The sequence below is a fragment of the Pseudorca crassidens genome, chromosome 10, assembly GCF_039906515.1.
Source record: "Pseudorca crassidens isolate mPseCra1 chromosome 10, mPseCra1.hap1, whole genome shotgun sequence".
In the NCBI taxonomy this organism is placed as follows: domain Eukaryota; kingdom Metazoa; phylum Chordata; class Mammalia; order Artiodactyla; family Delphinidae; genus Pseudorca; species Pseudorca crassidens.
In genome coordinates, this window is record NC_090305.1 from 43,147,111 (window position 1) to 43,167,684 (window position 20,574).

Here is a 20,574-nt window from a genome sequence, read left to right on the forward strand (position 1 = left end):
TAATATATCATCTGTACCACTGTGCCTAGATTCCCCTTTCTCTATGATACCCTATTAATACATTAAGAAAAAAATTCTGTCATCTCTCCTCCAACATTTTTTTAAAAATACTGGTTTCCACTCTTCCATCCAAGATAAATTTTTAACCTTTAAAATTAAAATTTTGTGGATAAACAAGTTCCTACTGTATAGCACAGGGAGCTATATTCAGTATCTTATGATAAACCATAATGGAAAAGAATATTAAAAAAGGACGTATATATATATATATATATATATATATATATATAACTGAATCACTTGGCTGTACAGCAGAAATTAACACAACATTGTAAATCAACTATACTTCACTTAAAATTTTTTTTTTTAATTTAACTAAATTAAAGTACTATTTATTGAACACCTACTATATGCTGGTGTTGTATTTTGCATGCCCTATTTCTAATCCACAAACAATTTTGTAAATGAAGTATTATTATGGTGATTTTACAGATGAGAAAACTGTGGCTCAAAGAGGCTAAAACACTAAGAGGAGGTCCCAAGGCTAGTAAAAGTTCTGGGGCCATGTTTCAAACACAGGCTTGCCTGACTCCCAAGCCAAAGTTTCTCCTATTACTTTCTATGCTACCCTGAGGGTGTACTCTCATATCTTTCTCAGGATGGTTACATTCCCTACTTCTTTAGGACCAGATGACAGCAATATTTATAATTTCTTAAAATGTCTCTGTCTTTCTTTACAATGTGATAAAATTTGTATTAATTCAAATAAAAGTGGTTTCACAAGATACACTAATAGGTGATACACCAACTAGCGCCCACAATTTCAACTTCATGCAACCCAGTCACAAATAGAAAAATGAAAAATATCCATTAATACCAAAAATAGCTGCTGCTCAACTTTTACAATAAAGCCATGTAAGCTTAACACCTCAAGCCTTTACTTAAAACTACACTGATTCTTCTAGTATGTGAAATTACGAAAGCTTCTCGGCATATAAATTCCCAAGGCACATAGGATTGGAAGAAACAAACCAGAAGACAAATAAGGAAAGTTGGTAGAGGCAATTCCAAAGACAGTGATTAGCACCATGTAGAGGGCAGGAACAACAGCAACCTCAGAAAAAGTAACAAAAATAATTATCCACTACAATAATATTAATAATTATAATATCGTATTGGGAAATCTTTGTTATATTTTGTATTCCTTGCTTAAGTGGGGAGCACAAAATATACTTTCAAAAGAATTTCATCAAAATGGGTAATTGTATTTCTATGTTTTAATTCTTGAATGGTTAGACTGGAAGAGCCATTATGTGGAGCATTTTAGTCCCCAAAATGCCACAAGGTCACTGATCTCCATGTACCTGTATTACGGGTATTAGTGATAGTATTTATGCAGGATAACGAGGGAGTCATATCACACCAATTTAACTTCGAAAAGATCTTTACAACAAGAAGCATATCAGTTTTAGAAAGATTAGTAGCACACTTACAGCACGGTGGAAACCCTGAAGATTAGGAGTAAGGACAGGATATCGAATTCCTGGATATTGACGAATGCCCTTCATCACTTCAGTGTGATCTGCCATCTTAAATACATAATAGTTATATAGAGATATGGGACTTGGAATATTCTATCAATCATGTTGTTAGTTTTTCAGGAGGTTATAATAATACAGGCAATTATATTCTATCAATTCATGTTTGAAATAGCAAAACCATGCCAGATAAGTAGTTCTCAATGTCATAAATACATAATAACCAGATCTGGGTGTAACGTCCTCACATAACAGGATCTGTTTAAGTGACTGATTACAGACAGTCAGGAATTCTGAACTCCGGTGTTTTCACTTGACTGATCTTTATTCTCTTCCTTTCATTTTATGGTCAAGACTCCAATACCCCTGATAGTGGGAAGAGTTTGAAAGGCCATAGGCTGTGCATTTACCTTCCACGTGAAAATTTTACGTCCAAATAATTTTTAACATATGAAATTTTACAATATTTAGTAAAGTGTAAATTACACATATCCATTAGAAGAATTTAACAAGTTTGAGACCTTAGTATATTATTGGTTTTAGTTAGTAACAGTCATACTGCTTTACGTAGTTCTATCCTTGAGTTACTATTTGTTCTTATAACGTGAACAAATAAATACAATGGAGCACACAGCAGGAAACTTATCCTACAAAGACTTCATTTTGTATATTTTCTATGAATCTATTAAAAAAAAAGCCAACTTTGAATTAAAATATCAAATTTACCAGTTTGCTACGAAGTCTATAATTTAGCCTCCTAGAGCAATAACTGATGATCAAATCCCATAATCATCACATAGAGAAATTACCATTGACATAACCATGAGCTTTGCATATTGAAGAATAATAAATTATGGCATGAACAATAAATATAAGGAATAATATATAAACAATGAAAAGTATACAAAATGAACATGGAGAAAGCTGTAAAAACATGCACCAAACCAAACTTTGTATCTTCAGTATGGGAACGGTTGAGGGAAGACTTGTTTTTTCTCTATATACCTTGACTTGTTAAAATAAGCATGTATTGTTTTTAATTTAAAAGGAAATAAAAGTAAATTAGAGTATAAATGCTTTTATTAGCATAGCTACACATTTTTTTTAATGTGAAATATTACAATATTTACTCTTACTGGTCCATTAGTCTTATTGACTCTGAGTTAAATGCCCGTAGAATTCAATTTAATACTTTCAATGATTATTCTTTGGAATAATTAAATGAATTTTTAAATACATTTTAAATTTAAAATTAAATACTTAAGATGCAAAAAAGCACTTCCCACTGACTGCCATCATGCCTTATTGACAATTAAGCCTTCATGTTTCATTCAATCCACACACATTTAATTGTGTCTAAAATGTGATTCTTGTTCACTTATTTCTTAGAGATCACAGCCACCATTGCCCACCCCATAGCTGCATCCTTCACAAAGACCATCCACCACAGACATCTACGATGCATAAAAGCCAAAGCTTATTTTATTCTAAGCCTATTTCACTTTAACCCAGAGGTGTATTGAACATCAATTGTGTCCAAAGCCCTATGCTAGGCCCTGTGGGAAATATAAACACTGGAAAGTAACGTCCTTGCACTGAGCAATTTGCAATATAGTTGGGGAGATCAAAGAGATGCACTAGGAAAGTTAACAATTCAAAAAAATATACTGGTTGTGAACAAGAGCACAGTTTATAAGAGCTCAGAATGGGGAAAGGTTGGCAGGGCCTATACAAATCTAGGAACGTTTAAAAGAGTATATGGGATAAGAACTACAGTCCCTAATATGACATAATGACATTTTTTTGAAATGGCCACAGCAGTATTTCCAATCCCACATGTTCTTCCAAAACCTCACCGATCTCCATCAAGAAGTGGATGCTATTTATCATCCACTTGAACCTAGACAGGCTTGTGACTGCTCCAACCAATAGAGCACAGCAAAAATAATGCCATGTGAATGATGAGGTTAGCTTATGAAAAAGGATAGAGCTTCTATATGGCTTTCTCCTTGGGGGGAGCCACCATGGGAAAGTCAGCTGATCTGCTCTGAGAAAAACTAGCTCCTGCAGAGCAGCCACAGGAAAAGGCCCACATGGAGAGTCCCACGTGAAGAGGAGGTGAGCCCCCGGCCAACAGTCAACACTAATCCTAATCCTAAACTTAACCCTAACCGTAACCCTAACCCTAACCCTTAAACTTGTGATTGAAGGAGCTCCAGGTGATTCAGCCTGAGGCCCCAGACTCTGTGTACCAGAGACAACTTTGCTCCTGTACCCTGTTCAAATTCTGACCCTAAGATTTGATGAGCATGTCAAATGTTTATTGACACCACTAAATTCTCAGATAATTCATTACAAAGCCATAAAGGCTGAAACACTGAAAAATCAATAGGGTTGGAAAAGAGGAAGAGGTGGGTGTAGCAGTAGGAATACACTATCCAGCTAGAAAAGATTATTGGTAAACAATCAAGAAATAGATTATAAATTAAGACAGGGGGCCACACACTTTGATGTGTCTTGAGTTAGGTTCACATTATTCTAAAAATTCAGGATTTATTGTGAAGACAGTAGACAGCCACGAAGAGTGGGTGCTGAATTAGCAAGGGAAGACTGGGATAGATGCAGTATTTTAGAACGATTAACTTGGGAGAGGTGCAGAGGGCAGTCAAGAGAAAAGAGAGGCAATTCTCAGGCAATGGTGAGGATGCAGCTTGTGACAAGTTCCACTGCACTGAAATGGCACTGGGAATGGAAGTACCAGAGAAAAATTAATAGGACACAGTGGCTGGTAGTATAAGGAAGGTGACTTTACTCAAAAATGTAATCCTCCCTCTTTTATAACTTCTTTTAAAAATAGTCAACCTTTGTGCAGATTTCAACATAGTTCTTGATTATATATCCAGTTTGTGTCTGAGGCTAGAGTGTGAGCTCTGTCTCTCTGTCTCTGTCTCTCTGTGTCTCTCTCTCACACACATATATATGCAAACATGCACTCACAAATTATCATAAAAAATTTAGAGCACTTATTCCTAATTTCAATCAGAAAGACAAGTAAAGTTACTGCTAGTTTTAGGACATTGTAATGAAATCTAAAACACTCTTACTAGAGAATAATGTTCATTGATATTACTAATACTTATGTCTAACTAAACACAGTATGTTTATTTATGAGACACATTTACATTAACATGATAACAGAAATCAATAAAGAGTGCTTCTCAAATCAATATGCAGTTAGAGAATAAGGTGTGGCAGTGCATCACAGCATGAAGGAGACAAGACAAATTTTAATCTTCAAGAAATATAGGCCATATTAATCTGTAAGTGACTATTTCACTCTATATGTAGTTTAACAAAAATCTTGAATCATTATGTAGAAATTTATGTAATTAAACTGTGACTTAATAGATATTTCAATCAGCAGAACTAGAAAATAAGCAGAGATGACAGTAACCAAATTCCCAGGTCATGAAAGCTAAACTTTGATAATCATTGAAATTAATGAAATTATGATAAATACATTAATTAGAATCCAACAAATCAGAACATTTTCCTTTTTAAAAACAGCCACACTATAATGAGGTCATTTAAGACATAATAGTATTCTGGCTAAATTTGGTCAATAAAGACAATTATGTAAAGAGCTTTAGGAAATCATGATAGGATATAATTTTATTACAGTGAATAAAGTAGAGCAGGTTTCAATTAAAGGTATAAAATCCTTGCTTTACTTTATTTTTTTACTCAGAGAGTTTATATTATACTTCAATCTGATGTTATTTTAATGTCTAAAGTCTAACTATTAGTCAAACAATAATAGAACTATTCCTTTACAGTACTATTTTGACATCTTAACAAAATCTTTCTACATCTGGTTTGAATTAACATATTTTTAAGATTTTGCTGAAACTTTTCATTTAAGATCATAAAAATTCCCATTATTTGGTTAGTAACAGGATTTGCCATCATCTGGCCACGGTGTGGGAATGGCCATACCTACCTAGCCAATCAAACAGGCTATACCATGGTGAATTAATTGTTCTAGGTATCCAAATTTTGATATGGATTCAAATAGTCACAATAATTGTGCAATAATTTGCAAGCATCTTAAAGATATGCAAAGCATCACAAAAATTAGAATGTAATTTTTAGAGCTTTTATTTAGAGGTTTTATTTTACTTGCTACTAACTCTATCATGGGGTGATTATATTTGGACACTCCACATTACACATATTTAGACATTTTACTAATACTTTGTCATTATCTGAATATAATAATCTCTCCTAAATATTTATGCTTTCAATGTGTTCTCCAGACAACAGCAGTGGCTAAAATATAGTTTAAGCATTGTTAAATGCTCATCCAAATTCCCTGAGATTATTGGAATTTCAAAATAATGCATATGAATATATATTTTACAAATAGACTATAAAATTTGTCATTGGTGGATACAAAAGCTAATTTTAAAATATCGTGAGACCTTAAAAATGGACTTTTTAAATGCCCTTCAATGTTTGAATATTGACTCATTTCAACATTTTATACACTTACAATATATCTAACATTATGGCATTAAAAAATGATGCAGAGGCAGTCCATATACATATAATACACAGGCTAGTGGTGGGAAATGTGTGTGTATGTGTGTGTGTGTACATACCAAAAATACAAAATAATACAAATGCCATGTGATCTGAAGTTCTATGAAGCAGGTAAGGAAGTATTTTTCTTGGCAACCTAAAGTAGAATAATGACAAATATTTAAGCTAACCCTTATCTAGGCCAAATGTAAATAACTCAGGGGCATGTTTTTTAAAGGAGCAAAATATTCATAGAGTTTAATGGAGTAAGACTATGCATAAAGTATGAAATTATTAAAAAATAGTCATAAAGCACAACTATTCATATATTATATATGCAAATATAATTTCTATGATAAACTATACTCTAGTATACTATAAAAGGAAAGGGTTTAATAAGCCCAAACTTAAAACATAATTGTTTATTAAAATTCTTCTGATAATTATGGAGATATTCTATAGAAATTAATTTTTAAATTCATACCCTTCTTTCATTTTCAAGTCCAATGAAATGAAAAGTAAAAGTATCTATACCCTTTACCTCTCTTCTGAATAACAGTTGATAGAGAAAACAAAATATTCATTGAGTAAATTTTGTTCAGTTCCAACTGAATATATGTTGTGTGAGACGTTCATTTAGAATCTAATCACTGATGAACATTTTTTTTCCTTTTCCCAGAACAAGTATAATTACAAAGATATCACATTGTACAGGTCACTAAGTTCCAGAGGTGCATTTACCATATTTTTTTTTTATGTGAAAGTCTCACACACGTGTATGACACATAAAACTTTTTCCTTTATGATTTTAACTCAGTAAGAGTGAGTCAATAAGGAGAATGCAAACTTCCTGAGAGGAGTTGAGCTGTTTTGCATCACCACAGAAATTATTCAATACATCATGGTGGCTCTGGTGAGGCAACTGTATTGTGTGATGGAGTAGAATTACTCAGAGTTGAAGTTAGCACTGTTTTTAAATGGCAAATGTGTTTAGAGTAGAATCTAAAATCCAGGTAAGATACTCCATCTTTTTTTTTTTTTTTTTTTTTTTTTTTGCGGTACGCGGGCCTCTCACTGTTGTTGCCTCTCCCGTTGCGGAGCACAGGCTCCAGACGCGCAGGCTCAGCGGCCATGGCTCACGGGCTCAGCCGCTCCGCGGCATGTGGGATCTTCCCGGACCGGGACACGAACCCGTGTCCCCTGCATCGGCAGGCGGACTCTCAACCACTGCGCCACCAGGGAAGCCCTCTTCAAACATTTTTAACCACCCAATGAGAGGGACAGTTTCTGTAGAAGAAGAAGTAGACAGAGATGGAAAGGATGAGGAGAATCACCCAGTGAGTGGGGGAGAAGGTACGGGACCCTGTCTGACTGTAAAGCACACTCTCTAATTCCTCTTTGTTAAGCACATCCTCCATATTGTCTAAATATCTTCAAAAATCTCTAACTTTTGTAAATTTTACTGAAACACATGACCAGGTGAGCACATTGCTAGGGCCCCATCCAGGGTCTTGGGAGGAAACTATACAAATATTTTGTGGTTATTTTTCTGTCTGTATCGTATATTGAGGTTCTAAATAAAGTTTCATCCAGGGTGAAAAAAGTTCCATTGATCAAAGAAAAATAATAACATTTCGGAGACTCCAAGCCTGGTTGAAATTTCCTACCTCGCTCTTAGTCATATCATCAAGATAGTTAAGAATCTCTCTGAAATAAAGATCTATGGTGTCTATAGTATTTCTTTTCCTTACCATTTGAGTTCAGTTTGGCATGTCTTATTCTTGGTATATCCATAATATTTCTGGGTATATGTATTTTTATAAAGTCTCTGCTAAATAAACCATCTTAAATTTTGCCAGGAAATAGATTTATTCTCATGGACCTATAACCCTCACTAATACACTGTGTTGAATAATTTTTTAAAAATATATTTGAAGGATTTTTTTACCCCACCATCACCCAGGACAGCATTCAGATCTCTTCAAAATGAGCAGACAATATCAGAAAGTGTTTGCATACTATCTCCACTGGCTAGATGATATCTCATTTATGGTAATACTTTTCCTTATGCAGCAGGAAGGATGGATACAGGACGTGTTATTTCTTCAACACATGCCACAGATTACTATACAAATGTAAATAATGTGGTTTCAGAACCTATAACTCAAAACTCAATTTGAGCAGTAACTCCTCTTAAAGGTACACATTCGTAAATTCAGCCATGAGAAAAAAAATGGGACTAAGCACCCTTCCTGACAGCCATAAGTGAAAACGCTCTACCCAGCCATGAATAGCTTATAGCCTGGGTACTCCAACCCTGTCTCATTCACAGACTCTTTCCACAAACCCCATATATCTTAGCCTCAGTAGCACAGAGGAAATCTTGGTCTGCTTGACGAAGTAAGACAGTTTTAATAAATCACAGTCTTACAATAATAAACACAGGAAATCTCTGGAAAATTGAACATCTAGGTTTTTTTTTTTTTCTACCCAGTACCCTGTCTTGGCTGCCACTGCTAAAATGGTCTGACACCATACTCACAAAACTTCTTAAGTCCAGAAGCCTAAAAACTAATTTGGGCTGTGTATAATTTCCTGTGCTTCCTTATTCAACATTACCTTTGTGTTCTAAGGGCCTCTGTACCGCCCTCTATTGGAAGGAATGTGCAGGCTTCTTAGGAGTGACCCAAGCAAGTAGCATACATGACCCACACTCTTTTACTGTGAAACCTGCAAGCCATTTTCATCATAATCTATTAATGTCTACAAATATTCATTTTTAAATTATAAAATAAACGCAATCTACCCAATGGATTTGTGGGTTATACACTAGGAGACTAATGTTCCAGACAGAGAAACCAGAGTCATCTTATTCAATAACATTTCCCGTTTCCTAAGGCAAACATAACAAATATGCATTAGTGATTCTTTGTTCGGGTCAATGCCTTTGGTGACCACCCTCCTGGTCGTCCCATGTCAAAACAATCATGTTCCCAACATGACTCTGAAGTAGGGGCAAGAAGTCTCAAAGCTCCCAGTATAATTTTCTTTCCGTTCAACTGTGTTGCCTCTCATATATCATGCCTTTGTGTTTGTTAATAACACTGTCAACAGTGTTATTTCTCATGCATGGGAGCAGAAGTGACTTTTAAAATACTGTGTCTAATTGTATTCATTCTCGATGACTGTAAATGGACTTTCCCCTCTATACTTACACTTCCTTCTGGAAGCCCCCCTGCCCACAGTGGAGAGCTGCGCTGGTGAGCAGAGGGGAAGCTTGGGAGGTTTGAGGCAGACCATCTCACTGGCAATAAGAGAGCGCTGTAGCAAAAAAGTTCTTGTTATGCTGGCAAGCAATGCAGTCACAATAGCCTGTAAGATCTAACTGCAATGATTTGACATCGTATGGCTCTGAAGAGCTCTGTCTGGCTAAGCACTACAGAAGACAAAACTTGAAAAGCCTGGACAGACAACCTCTTAAAGATAAACTGTTGAACATATTTGGATTCCTAGGTTCTATTTTATGACAGCTCATTTACAGATATTCACTTGATTTTATAACCTCATTATATGAGTCAATTTTTTTTTTTAGTGATTTCATTCTTATTACCCATTTTAACTTTACAATTGGATCATTATACAGATATTGCTATCAACCACACATTATTCAATTTTTGATTACAAAAAAGAATTCAATGCAGTGTTTAACAGAGACACAATAAAAGCAGTGAATGGGTGAATAAATGAATGGAAAGAATCCAAGGCATAAAGGATGAAAATACTTTGCCAAATCATATCAGAAATAAGTAAGAATCAGGTCTCAGATTTTCTGTCAGAAAATGTGTATGTTGTTATTTCTAACCAGATACAATGATGTCACTGAAAGCTCAGGAAACCTACAACCTGGAGGACTTGTGAAGAAATAACTATTTTGGGACTACTAAGAAATGTGTTTCTCACTATATACTATAAGCTGAATTCAATACATGATGCATCAGTCTTGACTAAGAACAGTGTTAAAATTTCTTGATAGTCCCACATCACAGCAGTACAAGGTCTGGAGTAAGTAGTATTAACGCTCTCAAGTTGTTAGTGTGAATTTGCTTCAATATGTTGATATTTCAAAGAGTACTTAATTTAGTTTATAAAGCAAACAGGAATGTGAGTGCCTAGAACAATTAAAGCAGCTCAGTTTTAAACTCTGAACTTTTGTCTTTACAAATTTGAAGTTATCCAAGATATTTATAAAATGAACAGCATTCTTCAAAAGAATGTCCTATACATTGACGATGAACAAATAGCTAAAATTCATAGATGTTACAAAATATTCTATTATTCTAAAAATATAATTCCAATCAGCCTTTAATTTGATAAATTGGATATTCAGGATAAATGAATTTGGATAAAAATTTTTAAGTATAAGAATGTAAATGTTTTATATTTACTCTAAGTGAATAATATACATTTGTATTCCTTTTATTTTATCAAATATGGAAGAAGTGAAATGTTAGCATATATATGTCTCATTAATGTGTCAGTTTGAAATATAAAACTAACCTATTGCTTAATATTATTTTTGGAATGTAATATTACTTTTAGCATTCAGATTTATCTAATTTCCAATGTTTACTATTCCATATGACTCCTAGAGAACTTTCCAGCAATTTAACCAGGCAATATTAGATCAGTGTGCGTGTTGTGTGTGTGTGTGTGTCTGTCTGTCTGTGTGTATATCTAAAAATTAGGAAAAAATACTTTATTTTTATTTTTAAAAATTAACTGGAATAATAATTCTTTATAAACATATCAACAAAACATGTCTTTAAAACCATAATCAATTTAAAAATAATTAGTATATGTTTCATTTTCAGTGTTCAATGTACAAGAATCGTGAATTCTTAAAAACAAGTGATGCTTGGCATACTTAAAACTTATGATCAAAACAGTCCACATTTAATCTTAACACTTTAAACTTTAAACCTGGTTTTCACTAATGGCTGTGATTCTTCCCATGAGAGTCATAACCATGGCACCCAGGAAATACTTTAGTTCCTTGGAGTCTGGTCCACAGGACAAACTCTGCTTCTCTTAAAGTGGATTGCATGTTAAGTGGCTTAGTCAGGAGTTATATCAATGGAATTAGTTTATAGTAAAATAAGATTGACAAACTAATCAGCATAATGCAGAAAATGCCATTAAAAAGTTAGAATCAAGTCTTTCTGTGCCAAACTGTACTCTATTCAGCTTTTATACAATTGTATTATATGCAAGACCTTTCAAACTGTCACTGCATACTGATAATTCATGGTCCAATTTTAATATAATTTTAATCATATACAAAAATGGAATTTTCATATGATCAAAATGCCTTTGAAAGTTTTTTTCTTTCATGGGTAAACTTAGAGAAAATTTGATAAACACAATATAATTGTGAGATATATATAAAAAGTAAAATATATAAAAATATATTTATAAAATATATAAAAAGTGAGATAAAGTATTTTATTTGAACATTTTTGGTACATTTCATAAATCTAAGAACCAAAAAAACAAATTTTTAGTCAAAATGTAATTGATCAGATTAAGCAATTAGAAAAGCAGTGCATGTTGAGCATAGTAAATCTTTGAGTAGAATCATAGTTTTTGGCCTCATGGGGAAAAAAGTCTAAAAAAGTATTGAATTATACCCTACGATGTGAAAAAAATAAGAAAATCTAACCAGTAGAATTGTGACATTATTGCTTTTCATTATAAGCTTTGCTTTTTTCTTTGCACACAGAAGTGAAATTACATCTTAGGTCGAGAATGAGTTACTGTTGAATGCCAAGTAATATGTACAGTGCTAGCAACTCATTTTTTTTCCAATTTTGTTCCAAAGTATAACCTTAAACAAGTTCAAAAAGAAAAAACATGTAGTGCTCACCATCCTAATAAAAAGAAGAAAACATTTTCATATTTCCATGTTCTTTTCTGAGAGAGACAAAGGTGTTTTAAAAATCTGTGACTATGCTTTAGGCAATCTGCATGCTCTCTGTGACAACAGTAGCAATGACGTAATTGAAGGATGGAGCCACTTTAAAATATTGCACTTCATGTTAATCACTCAAATACCAACCTGACTCCCATGTGAGGCAACACAATTGTATATAGGGAGTGGATAGGAGTCAGGTAAACATTAGCAGCCCTGAGAGTACTAAAATATATATATATTTTTTGGAATTTGGGGGTTTCACAATGCAGAACCCGCTTTTCTATCAGCTGTATTTATTCTTTAATTATCAGTAAGAAAAAACACATGCAGAACTAGATTAATTACTAGATCATTTTAAAAAACATAAGTGTCACAGATTAGAAAAATGGCTCCAATGATATCTCCCCACCCATGTGCTCCTCTACAACGCCCCTCCCCAGTCAAGAGGTGGCATGGATCCCCTCCCTTTGAAACTGGATGGCTTTGTAACTACATCAACTAATATGGTATGGAAAAGTGATGCTAGAAAATTTATAAGGCTTGGCTATGAAAGGCATACCATGTTTGCTTGTCTCTTGCAACACTCACGTTTGCAACTCTAAATCACCATGTGATATCCTAACTAGCCTATCTGGGTGAAAGGACTCCTGTAACCCCACGAAATGGGAACTGCGGTCTTGTAAATTTCACCAGGCTCCTCTCTGGCCGATGGCAGAGGGCAACTCCTCTAGGATATAGGGGATGAGACTCGCAGAAGATGAAATTACCTTGCCAAGGACACTGTGCCTTATAAGCAAAAGAATTCCGGGGCTCTCCCCAAAAGCTCTCCACACCAGTTCTTCCACTTTCTCTCTCCTTCAGTCACGCTCACACACACACACACACACACACACACACACACACACACACACACACTCAACATCTCTGCCAAATTATCCCCTTCCTTGCCTCTTCACACACCCATCCCCCTCAAAAAGAGCAGAACAAGAAAAAGAAGCCAGGGGGCGCTCAGGGGCAGAAGCTACTGTCTCCTGCACCTCATCCATGTAAATCTAAGTCTTAAACTTCAATCCAGTAAATGTGTTTTCATTACCGATAAAGCATTAATTGCATCACCACTAAAAGGAGGGCAAGGAAAAGTTTACACATTCCTTCCTGCTTACACTGTGCTTGGGCCATATTTTTAAGTGTTAGACTGATTGGTAAATAATTTTTACAGCCTTTTATGTATATTTCTTTCTACTTTACAGAGAAAATCTATTTCTGCCCCTTGCTGATGTGGCCAGACTTGGGACCCACCCATTCCAAAAGTTAAAAGTTAATGAGACAGAGAGCAAATATTTATAACTGAGACTTTGTATACGACAGACATAAACATACAGTGTCTTGTACTTTTCATGTATTCTTATTTTTAAATAAATGGTATTCACTTTAATCACTCGTGTGAATGAACGTGTTTAAAACCAAATGGCTACATTAAAGATAATGGAAAACTCTAGCTCACCTTCAAAAATTATTGTATTTATAATGATTTAAAAGGCTCATTACTGAGAGCCACATTCCAAAGTTGCAGTAAACCCATCGAGTTTTTATAAACACATTTTCTTTCTACTCTTACTGCTGTTCGCTCCACTGAAGTGAGGGGCTATGTGGACTCATTTCAAATGTCCTTAGATTATATGTCACTCTAAGGAAACCCTTTTTCCAGATAAGTTGTAAAGAACATGTATTTTTTAATGGCAAGTATTTTATCATTTCTGGCCATTTAGATTATAGGTGTGGGATCCTGTTTTATATGGCACCCTGCTACTGTGGAACTTTTCTTTCAGCTGCTTTAGTTAGAAAAGCTGTTGCCAAACAAAACAGTAGGAGGGAAGCTGTAAAAACGTTTTGAAATGCTAAAAAAAGAAATAAGTGAGCAAGCAGCAATCTAAACATAAACCGGAGGACTCTTCCCATGACCCGCGTTTAAGGGAAAGAAACAGAAGAAGATGCAGAGAATTAACAGAATACCAATTTCGAGCCACATTCAGGATCTTTAGAAGGATTAGAAATTATTCAGAAAATTACATGTAAGCTGGTGCACTAAAATCGTTCTGTCACAAATCTCAGACATTATTCTGAGCTAGACGAGCCTGGTGTCATGACATTTTCTCCAAAAATGAGAGGTCAGAGAACCTGGAAAAGAATACGTTTATGTATAACTGAATCACTTTGCTGTCCACCTGAAAATAATACAACGTTGTAAATCAACAATACTTCAATAAAAAATCGATTATTTTTTTTTAAAAAATGAAAGGTTATAATATAAAAGTTCAAATTACCATTATGAGTTAGTTCTGTTGATTTAAGGCCTTTTTCATTAGCAACAGAACAATGAAATTGGTAGTTACATAATGAGATAACCTCCAACCACAACAATAGAAAAGGCTCACTCAGGCAAGCTCAGTGAAATCTAGAATCCAAACACCACTATAGAAAAACAAATTGTAAAACATGGGATGCTCTCAAGACTGTTCTTTGAAAAACCCTTGATGTGCTATGTAATATGTGACCAGTATAACTTTGGAAGTTCAATTTGATATTATCTTTGATCCAGGCACACTGCTCTTTTACAGATATGTGATTTATTTAAAACACTCCTTTTTCTTTTTTTTTTTTTTTTGACTTGGAATGCATGTAACCAGATGAGTATTAAAAGTGAAATATACAACATATTCCTTAGTATTTGAAGGATGAGTACCTTTATTTTCTTTTTTTTCCGAGCCAATATTTAAACTAAACACATACTTCAATCTTTAAGAAAAAGGCTGTTTATCCCAGAGAAGGTAACTAACCTGCATGGAACCCGGAATAAGTCAGTCAGTTGTCTGTCGGTCAGGCATACGCTCAGATAACACTGATGAGCCTGGTTGGGGCCAGGTGCTCTGGACTCTGGGCATCCACAGACAGGGACCCATTCATGGGCTTTATTGCCCTAAACCCTCCCAGGCTGCAGGCTTCATTGCTGGGATTCCCAAGGTTCAAGGAGGTTAAGTCACTTACTCCAGCTCCAGACAGAGTGTAGACAGAACACAGAACAGAGGTACCTCTGCCCTGCCACAGCTGTCCTCAGGAGCTTGTGGGGAATTCCGTCAGTTATTCAATAATACTTTGAGCCTAGGCCGAGTTCATTACATCTCAATAGATTAAGTCAATGAATCATGTTATTTTATAGTCCCATCAAATGTATCTACTTCCTGTGAGGCCAGAAGGCATTTTCCTATTACTGCTCACAGAGGGACGGCCTTCCCTTTGTTTTGTCCCTTTTTTCTTTTAAGTAGCTGTTTAAGGAGAAGAGTGGCTCTCTGCAAGGGGCTCTAGTCTCGTCCTTTGAAATGTCCCGGGGTGTGTCCTAGATCAAACTGAATCCATCAAACAATTCCAGTACTGTGGAATAAGAGAATTTCCTGAGCATCACTGTGGTAAAGAGGCGTATTTTGTAGGCAGCTTCACAAAACCACTGGGAAATAAAAGTATCTTGAAAAGGACTAGGAAAATATAAAATGTGAAATATAACTTTGGCTGGTCATCATTAATGTTACCTGTCCTCCTTCCTAAACTTTACTCTGAAATTACACCAGCATATCCAGTTTCTCTCCAACAATAATCAAATATGTGAAAAGAGCATTAACTAAATCAAATAAAGAGGCAATGTCATGAAGACTTAAAGATGATAAAGGGTCTCACATGACAGCTAGTAAAATAATAGTAGCTCACATTTTACAAAATGACAAGTCAAAGAAATACGTCTAGTCTCATCAAGCTGTTTGTGTCTTCCTAAGGAAAATATTTGTGGCCTTCATAACACAAGACCAAATACATGATCAAAAAGTAAGAGTCACTTGTCCATGCCAGAAAATTGAGCCATGTTATTATGGTTTCAGGCTGATGGATTCATTATTCATGTCACGATATTTATTGAGCACCTACTTACTGCACCAAGCACTGGGGATACAAGTGATGAACAAGAGAGACACGGTCACTACCTCCATAACTCTCAGAGTCTGGGAAGCAGATCATCAGACAATATTTATAAAAAATATATAGGATTATATACAGTGGCAACTGGGATGAAGAAAAGTGATAGTTTGTTTTGAGGAGGAATCAAAGTAGCCCTGATATTTGAATACTGACTCTGTGAAAAGTGATGTATTACTAATACTATTAATCCTTTTGTGGTTTCTATTGTTTCCAACACCTTGTAATTAAAAGGGCTTTAATGTTTTAAGCCTTCTTACACCATCTTGCTATAACTGCAGGGCAGTGTAGAAACTGAGATGTACATAAATGAATATAGAAAAAGTGCTGTATAGCTACAGAGTCAGGATGTAAGGAGGAACAAGAGGCAGTTTGGCTTGCCAGGAGCTTCTGCAAAAGGATGTAGGGCCAGGTAAAGAGACCTTGAACCCCAGGCCAGGTTTCCAGACTTTTTTAACAGGGAGAAGGAAGGTTCTAAAGAACTGAGGTTGTGAGTTTGGGGAGGCTAGTATTTCTGGGAGATTATCTTAGAAGCAATAGGCAAAATACATAAGGAAGGGAGAAACAGTGCTTAGGAATCTCATTGAAGGGACTATCTCAATAATTATTCCATAAGTGTATGGATTACTAATACATCCATGGGATTGAAGAGAAGAGACTCAGGAATAGGCTCTCCTGAGGAGGAAGAATTTTTGTAACTGACCAGTAACTGGTCAGTAACTGACCAGATATAAAAGACTTTTGAGAATTCAAATTCAAGATTCCCTAAGGAACAGTTAGGCTATGAGCAAAAAGTAGGATCAACAATGATGAGTCTGACTTTGAACCTGCTGAGTTTCAGGTGCTAATGGCATGTCTGGCTGAAACTTATCAGAGAGGACAGGACTGGAAATATAGAATTGTCATCCGCTCAGAAGCAACTTTTGATTTTGGAAGGGTTGGCAAAGAGGAAAGCACAGGCAGAGAAAATTACTAAAGAATCTCAAGGGAACCTTAAACTTGGTGGTGGGGAAATGATTGTCAGAGGTGACAAAAAGAGCAATGGAGGGGGATAAGTGAAGGAGGATTATAGAGGAAACCAAGGGAATCAGATGAAGAAGTAATCAGTGAAGTTAAGTGCTGGGCAGAGACTGAAAGATCCAAGGAATGAGAACAGGGTCCAAGGAATCCAGGGATCCAGGGAATGAGAATTGGATTGGGAAAGGAGTGGGGGGGTGTCACTGTTTGCTAATTATTAATCACGTTTCAAAGATCAGGGCCAAGTCTCAGAAGTACTGATTGCTGCCATATGCCAGACAACTCTGGATAAGGCTCTATCCTCTTCAAGAGAAGATTCTGGATGACTACCTTTGCCTTGTCTTTGATGAATACATATATTTTCATCAATATATATGAATATATAAAACCCTCTAGCAAATATAAGCATTAAAAAAAAGAGAGCATGTCTACACTTCTCACTGCTTAAAATAGGATTATAATGGGGAAGGTATCAGGCAACACTCAGCATTACTTCCTTGTAACAGACAAAAAAGGTAAATCACCTGGAGATACTCAGATCACTCATAAAGTCAGTAAAATGTTAAATGGAGGACAGGACCCTAAACTGCTATTAAGAGTCTTAGCCTCTACTCATTATATCAGACCATACACTCTTGCAGGTTTAGGATGGAGTTCCAAATAACTTTTTTGTTTGTTTTTTGTTTTTTGTTTTTGCGGTACGTGGGCCTCTCACTGTTGTGGCCTCTCTCATTGTGGAGCACAGGCTCCAGACGCGCAGGCTCAGCGGCCATGGCTCACGGGCCCAGCCGCTCCGCTGCATGTGGGATCTTCCCGGACCGGGGCACGAACCCGTGTCCCCTGCATCGGCAGGCGGACTCTCAACCACTGAGCCACCAGGGAAGCCCCAAAATAACTTTTTAACAACTAAGTCCAAATAACTTTTTAGGACTTAATTTATATATTTCATTAAAGAGGTTTTTCTTTAATTGTATCTTAATGCATGGGCTAATAATTACTAATTTGCTATGCTCTTACAAAATATATCAGGCTAATATCACAATGTATATCACACTGTTCACTAAATCTTGTCAATGTTGAATTAAGAATCTAGTTAAGGAATTATGGATTTGCATACCTGTGGTATCCATCGGGAAGACACAAAGCTTGTCACTTCTATTACAGGCAAGCCAGTTTGGGAAAGTTGATTGATAAATTCAATTTTTATATCTGTAGGAACTATAATCTAAGAAAACATTAAGAATTATAAGTAATTTGCATAAGTTATTTATTGAAGCATAAACAGAAAATTAATTCCTAACTGAAAGCAAATACTATTTAAGATTTATAAATTCAAGTAGCAACTAAGAACAAATGTAATCATCTAACATATGAAATCCATATGTCTTTAGACTCAATAAATATTTAGATTTAGCATTTTTTAAAAACTGTGTAAAATTAATATCAAGTTACCTTTTCATTCTGCAATCCATCTCTAGGTCCAACTTCTACTATTTTCACATATTCAGGGAGTCCAGATGGCTGGGATGATTCCTAAAATTAAAAATACAAGACAAGAAAAAGAGATAACAGATCATCAAACTTGTTTACTTGAAAAGTCAAACAATTTCACTTTGTTGGATTAAGTTCTCAGCCTGGAAAGTTAAGAAAGGTAAGAAATTGATATAATGATATAATCCAAATACCAAGTTTATGTTATTAGCAACATGAGGTCATTTTTTTTTTACAACCCAGTGATATTCAGTCTAATTATGATTAAAATCCAAAAGATGAATTTCAAAGATAAAACTGCGGAGAAGGTGACTTACTCAGGATCTAAAGAGACAATCTGCTGAGTAATTCTATGCGTGATGATAAACGTACCATTGTTAGAGTTCATTAAGAAATTAGATCTTTGTATTAACAGACTTCTACCAGCCACAATCATCCAGCTGCCATACCCTGAACTTGCCAAGTGTGAATTCAGTTTTCTGGCCTGTGTCAGAGAATAAGATGTGTTGTTTATTTCTTGTCTGTGTCACACAGCACAACCCGCACCTAAACGCAGCTTCCTAAAGGACAAACTCCCCCCAGGAGGACCTAATCCTTGATATTCCCCTCTGTTCCTAAACTAAGTATTATGGTCACATCATGTTTAGAAGGACACTAGTTTGAAACAGGAAAAATGGAAACTGACTTTCTCAACTTCATATTGCAGTTAAAATCGGCAGTAGGCTACATCTTTCCAGACTGGACAAACATAACCTCCTGGTATCTCTGAGCCCAGTTAAGTGTGGGTAACCAATCATCAAGGCCTTCTAATGGATAGCTGATGGAACTGACCCAGATCAGCATGACCTGTACTTCAAAGTTATTTTTTTGTCTTGCCTTTCATAAAGGATGATGACTCTGGGCTGACCAGTTTGCATTGTCTCACTCTGTCCTTGTAATAACCACAGGCATACACCGATAAAGTGGCTATTTTGGATGCACAACCCAGTTCGTTTCCATCACACAGCACAATGCTCCCTGCCCTTTCTAGGGTCCATAGCTGTTACCTGGTTTTATTAACGTTCTGTGTTAATTAACTCAGCAAAGGAACCCAGATGATCTCTGTTACAATGTTTACATACCACCCTCCACAATTTCCATGAAATCAGGCAATTCAATAAGCAAAAATTAACTGAGAAGGAAAAGAATTCTCATCTCTGCATCTCCTGAGCAGGCTGTGAGGCATGCAGTTGGGAGGGTGGAGGTTTGAGCGAGGACACATGGGGTCCCCCAGCTTTAGGCTCAGTTTTGGATGACAATCATGAAATCATGCATTATTTACAGGGTGGCCATCATTTCAACCAGGCAATAAGATAGAGGGATGGCATGGGAAGGCAGAGTAAAAAAGAGAAGCTCACTCCTCTTTCTTATTACCTCCAGTCCTAAAATTGCAGGGATGAAAAAACAAAAACAAAACTAGGCAATCTTAAGCCATGTGGTCTCATTATCGCTGATTGTTTCCTGAAACTCATTTTCAATTAGCAATTAGCTAATTAGCTTGGAGCAATTAGCTTGGAGGATACATGGATGAAGAATACTACTTTATTAAACAGCAGTGTTTAACCCCAAAAAAGGAACATAGTGTTTTTTAAGGTAATAAGAATATGCTGAGTACAATTAAAGAGCTTGGGACCTTCCTTCGCATCACTGGTATAGCTGGCAGAAGCAACAATCTGAAGAAATTAAAGTGTAATCTCCCACTAATTATAGCCATTTAAGTCAAAGCAGAATATGTGCATACTTGATATTATTTTACATTTCTTCTTGAATCTAACACTCCCATTTTGTCTTCTAGTCATGGATCTGTATTCCCTCTATCTGAATACCCAAGAAATCAGAAAAAAGTTATAATGTGTTCAGTAAGTTCAAAGAGTAACAAGTTTCCCTTTAAACAGCATATAAATAAATATATAAATA

General features: G+C 35.6%; 1 protein-coding gene across 5 annotated transcripts in view; it reads right to left on the minus strand.

Annotated features, from left to right (window-relative positions):
- Positions 1–20,574, minus strand: part of HMGCLL1 (3-hydroxy-3-methylglutaryl-CoA lyase like 1) — a 138,464-nt gene that overhangs the window by 68,930 nt on the left and 48,960 nt on the right. For 4 of the 5 annotated variants that reach the window (XM_067753465.1, XM_067753463.1, XM_067753467.1 and 1 more), the window contains 3 exons: positions 18,580–18,660; positions 18,245–18,352; positions 1,494–1,589 (listed from right to left, as the gene is read on the minus strand). In XM_067753465.1, the coding sequence (XP_067609566.1) occupies positions 1,494–1,589; positions 18,245–18,352; positions 18,580–18,660 (285 nt within the window). The remainder of the gene's footprint in view (positions 1–1,493; positions 1,590–18,244; positions 18,353–18,579; positions 18,661–20,574) is intronic. The other variant, XM_067753464.1, reaches the window with a different exon arrangement.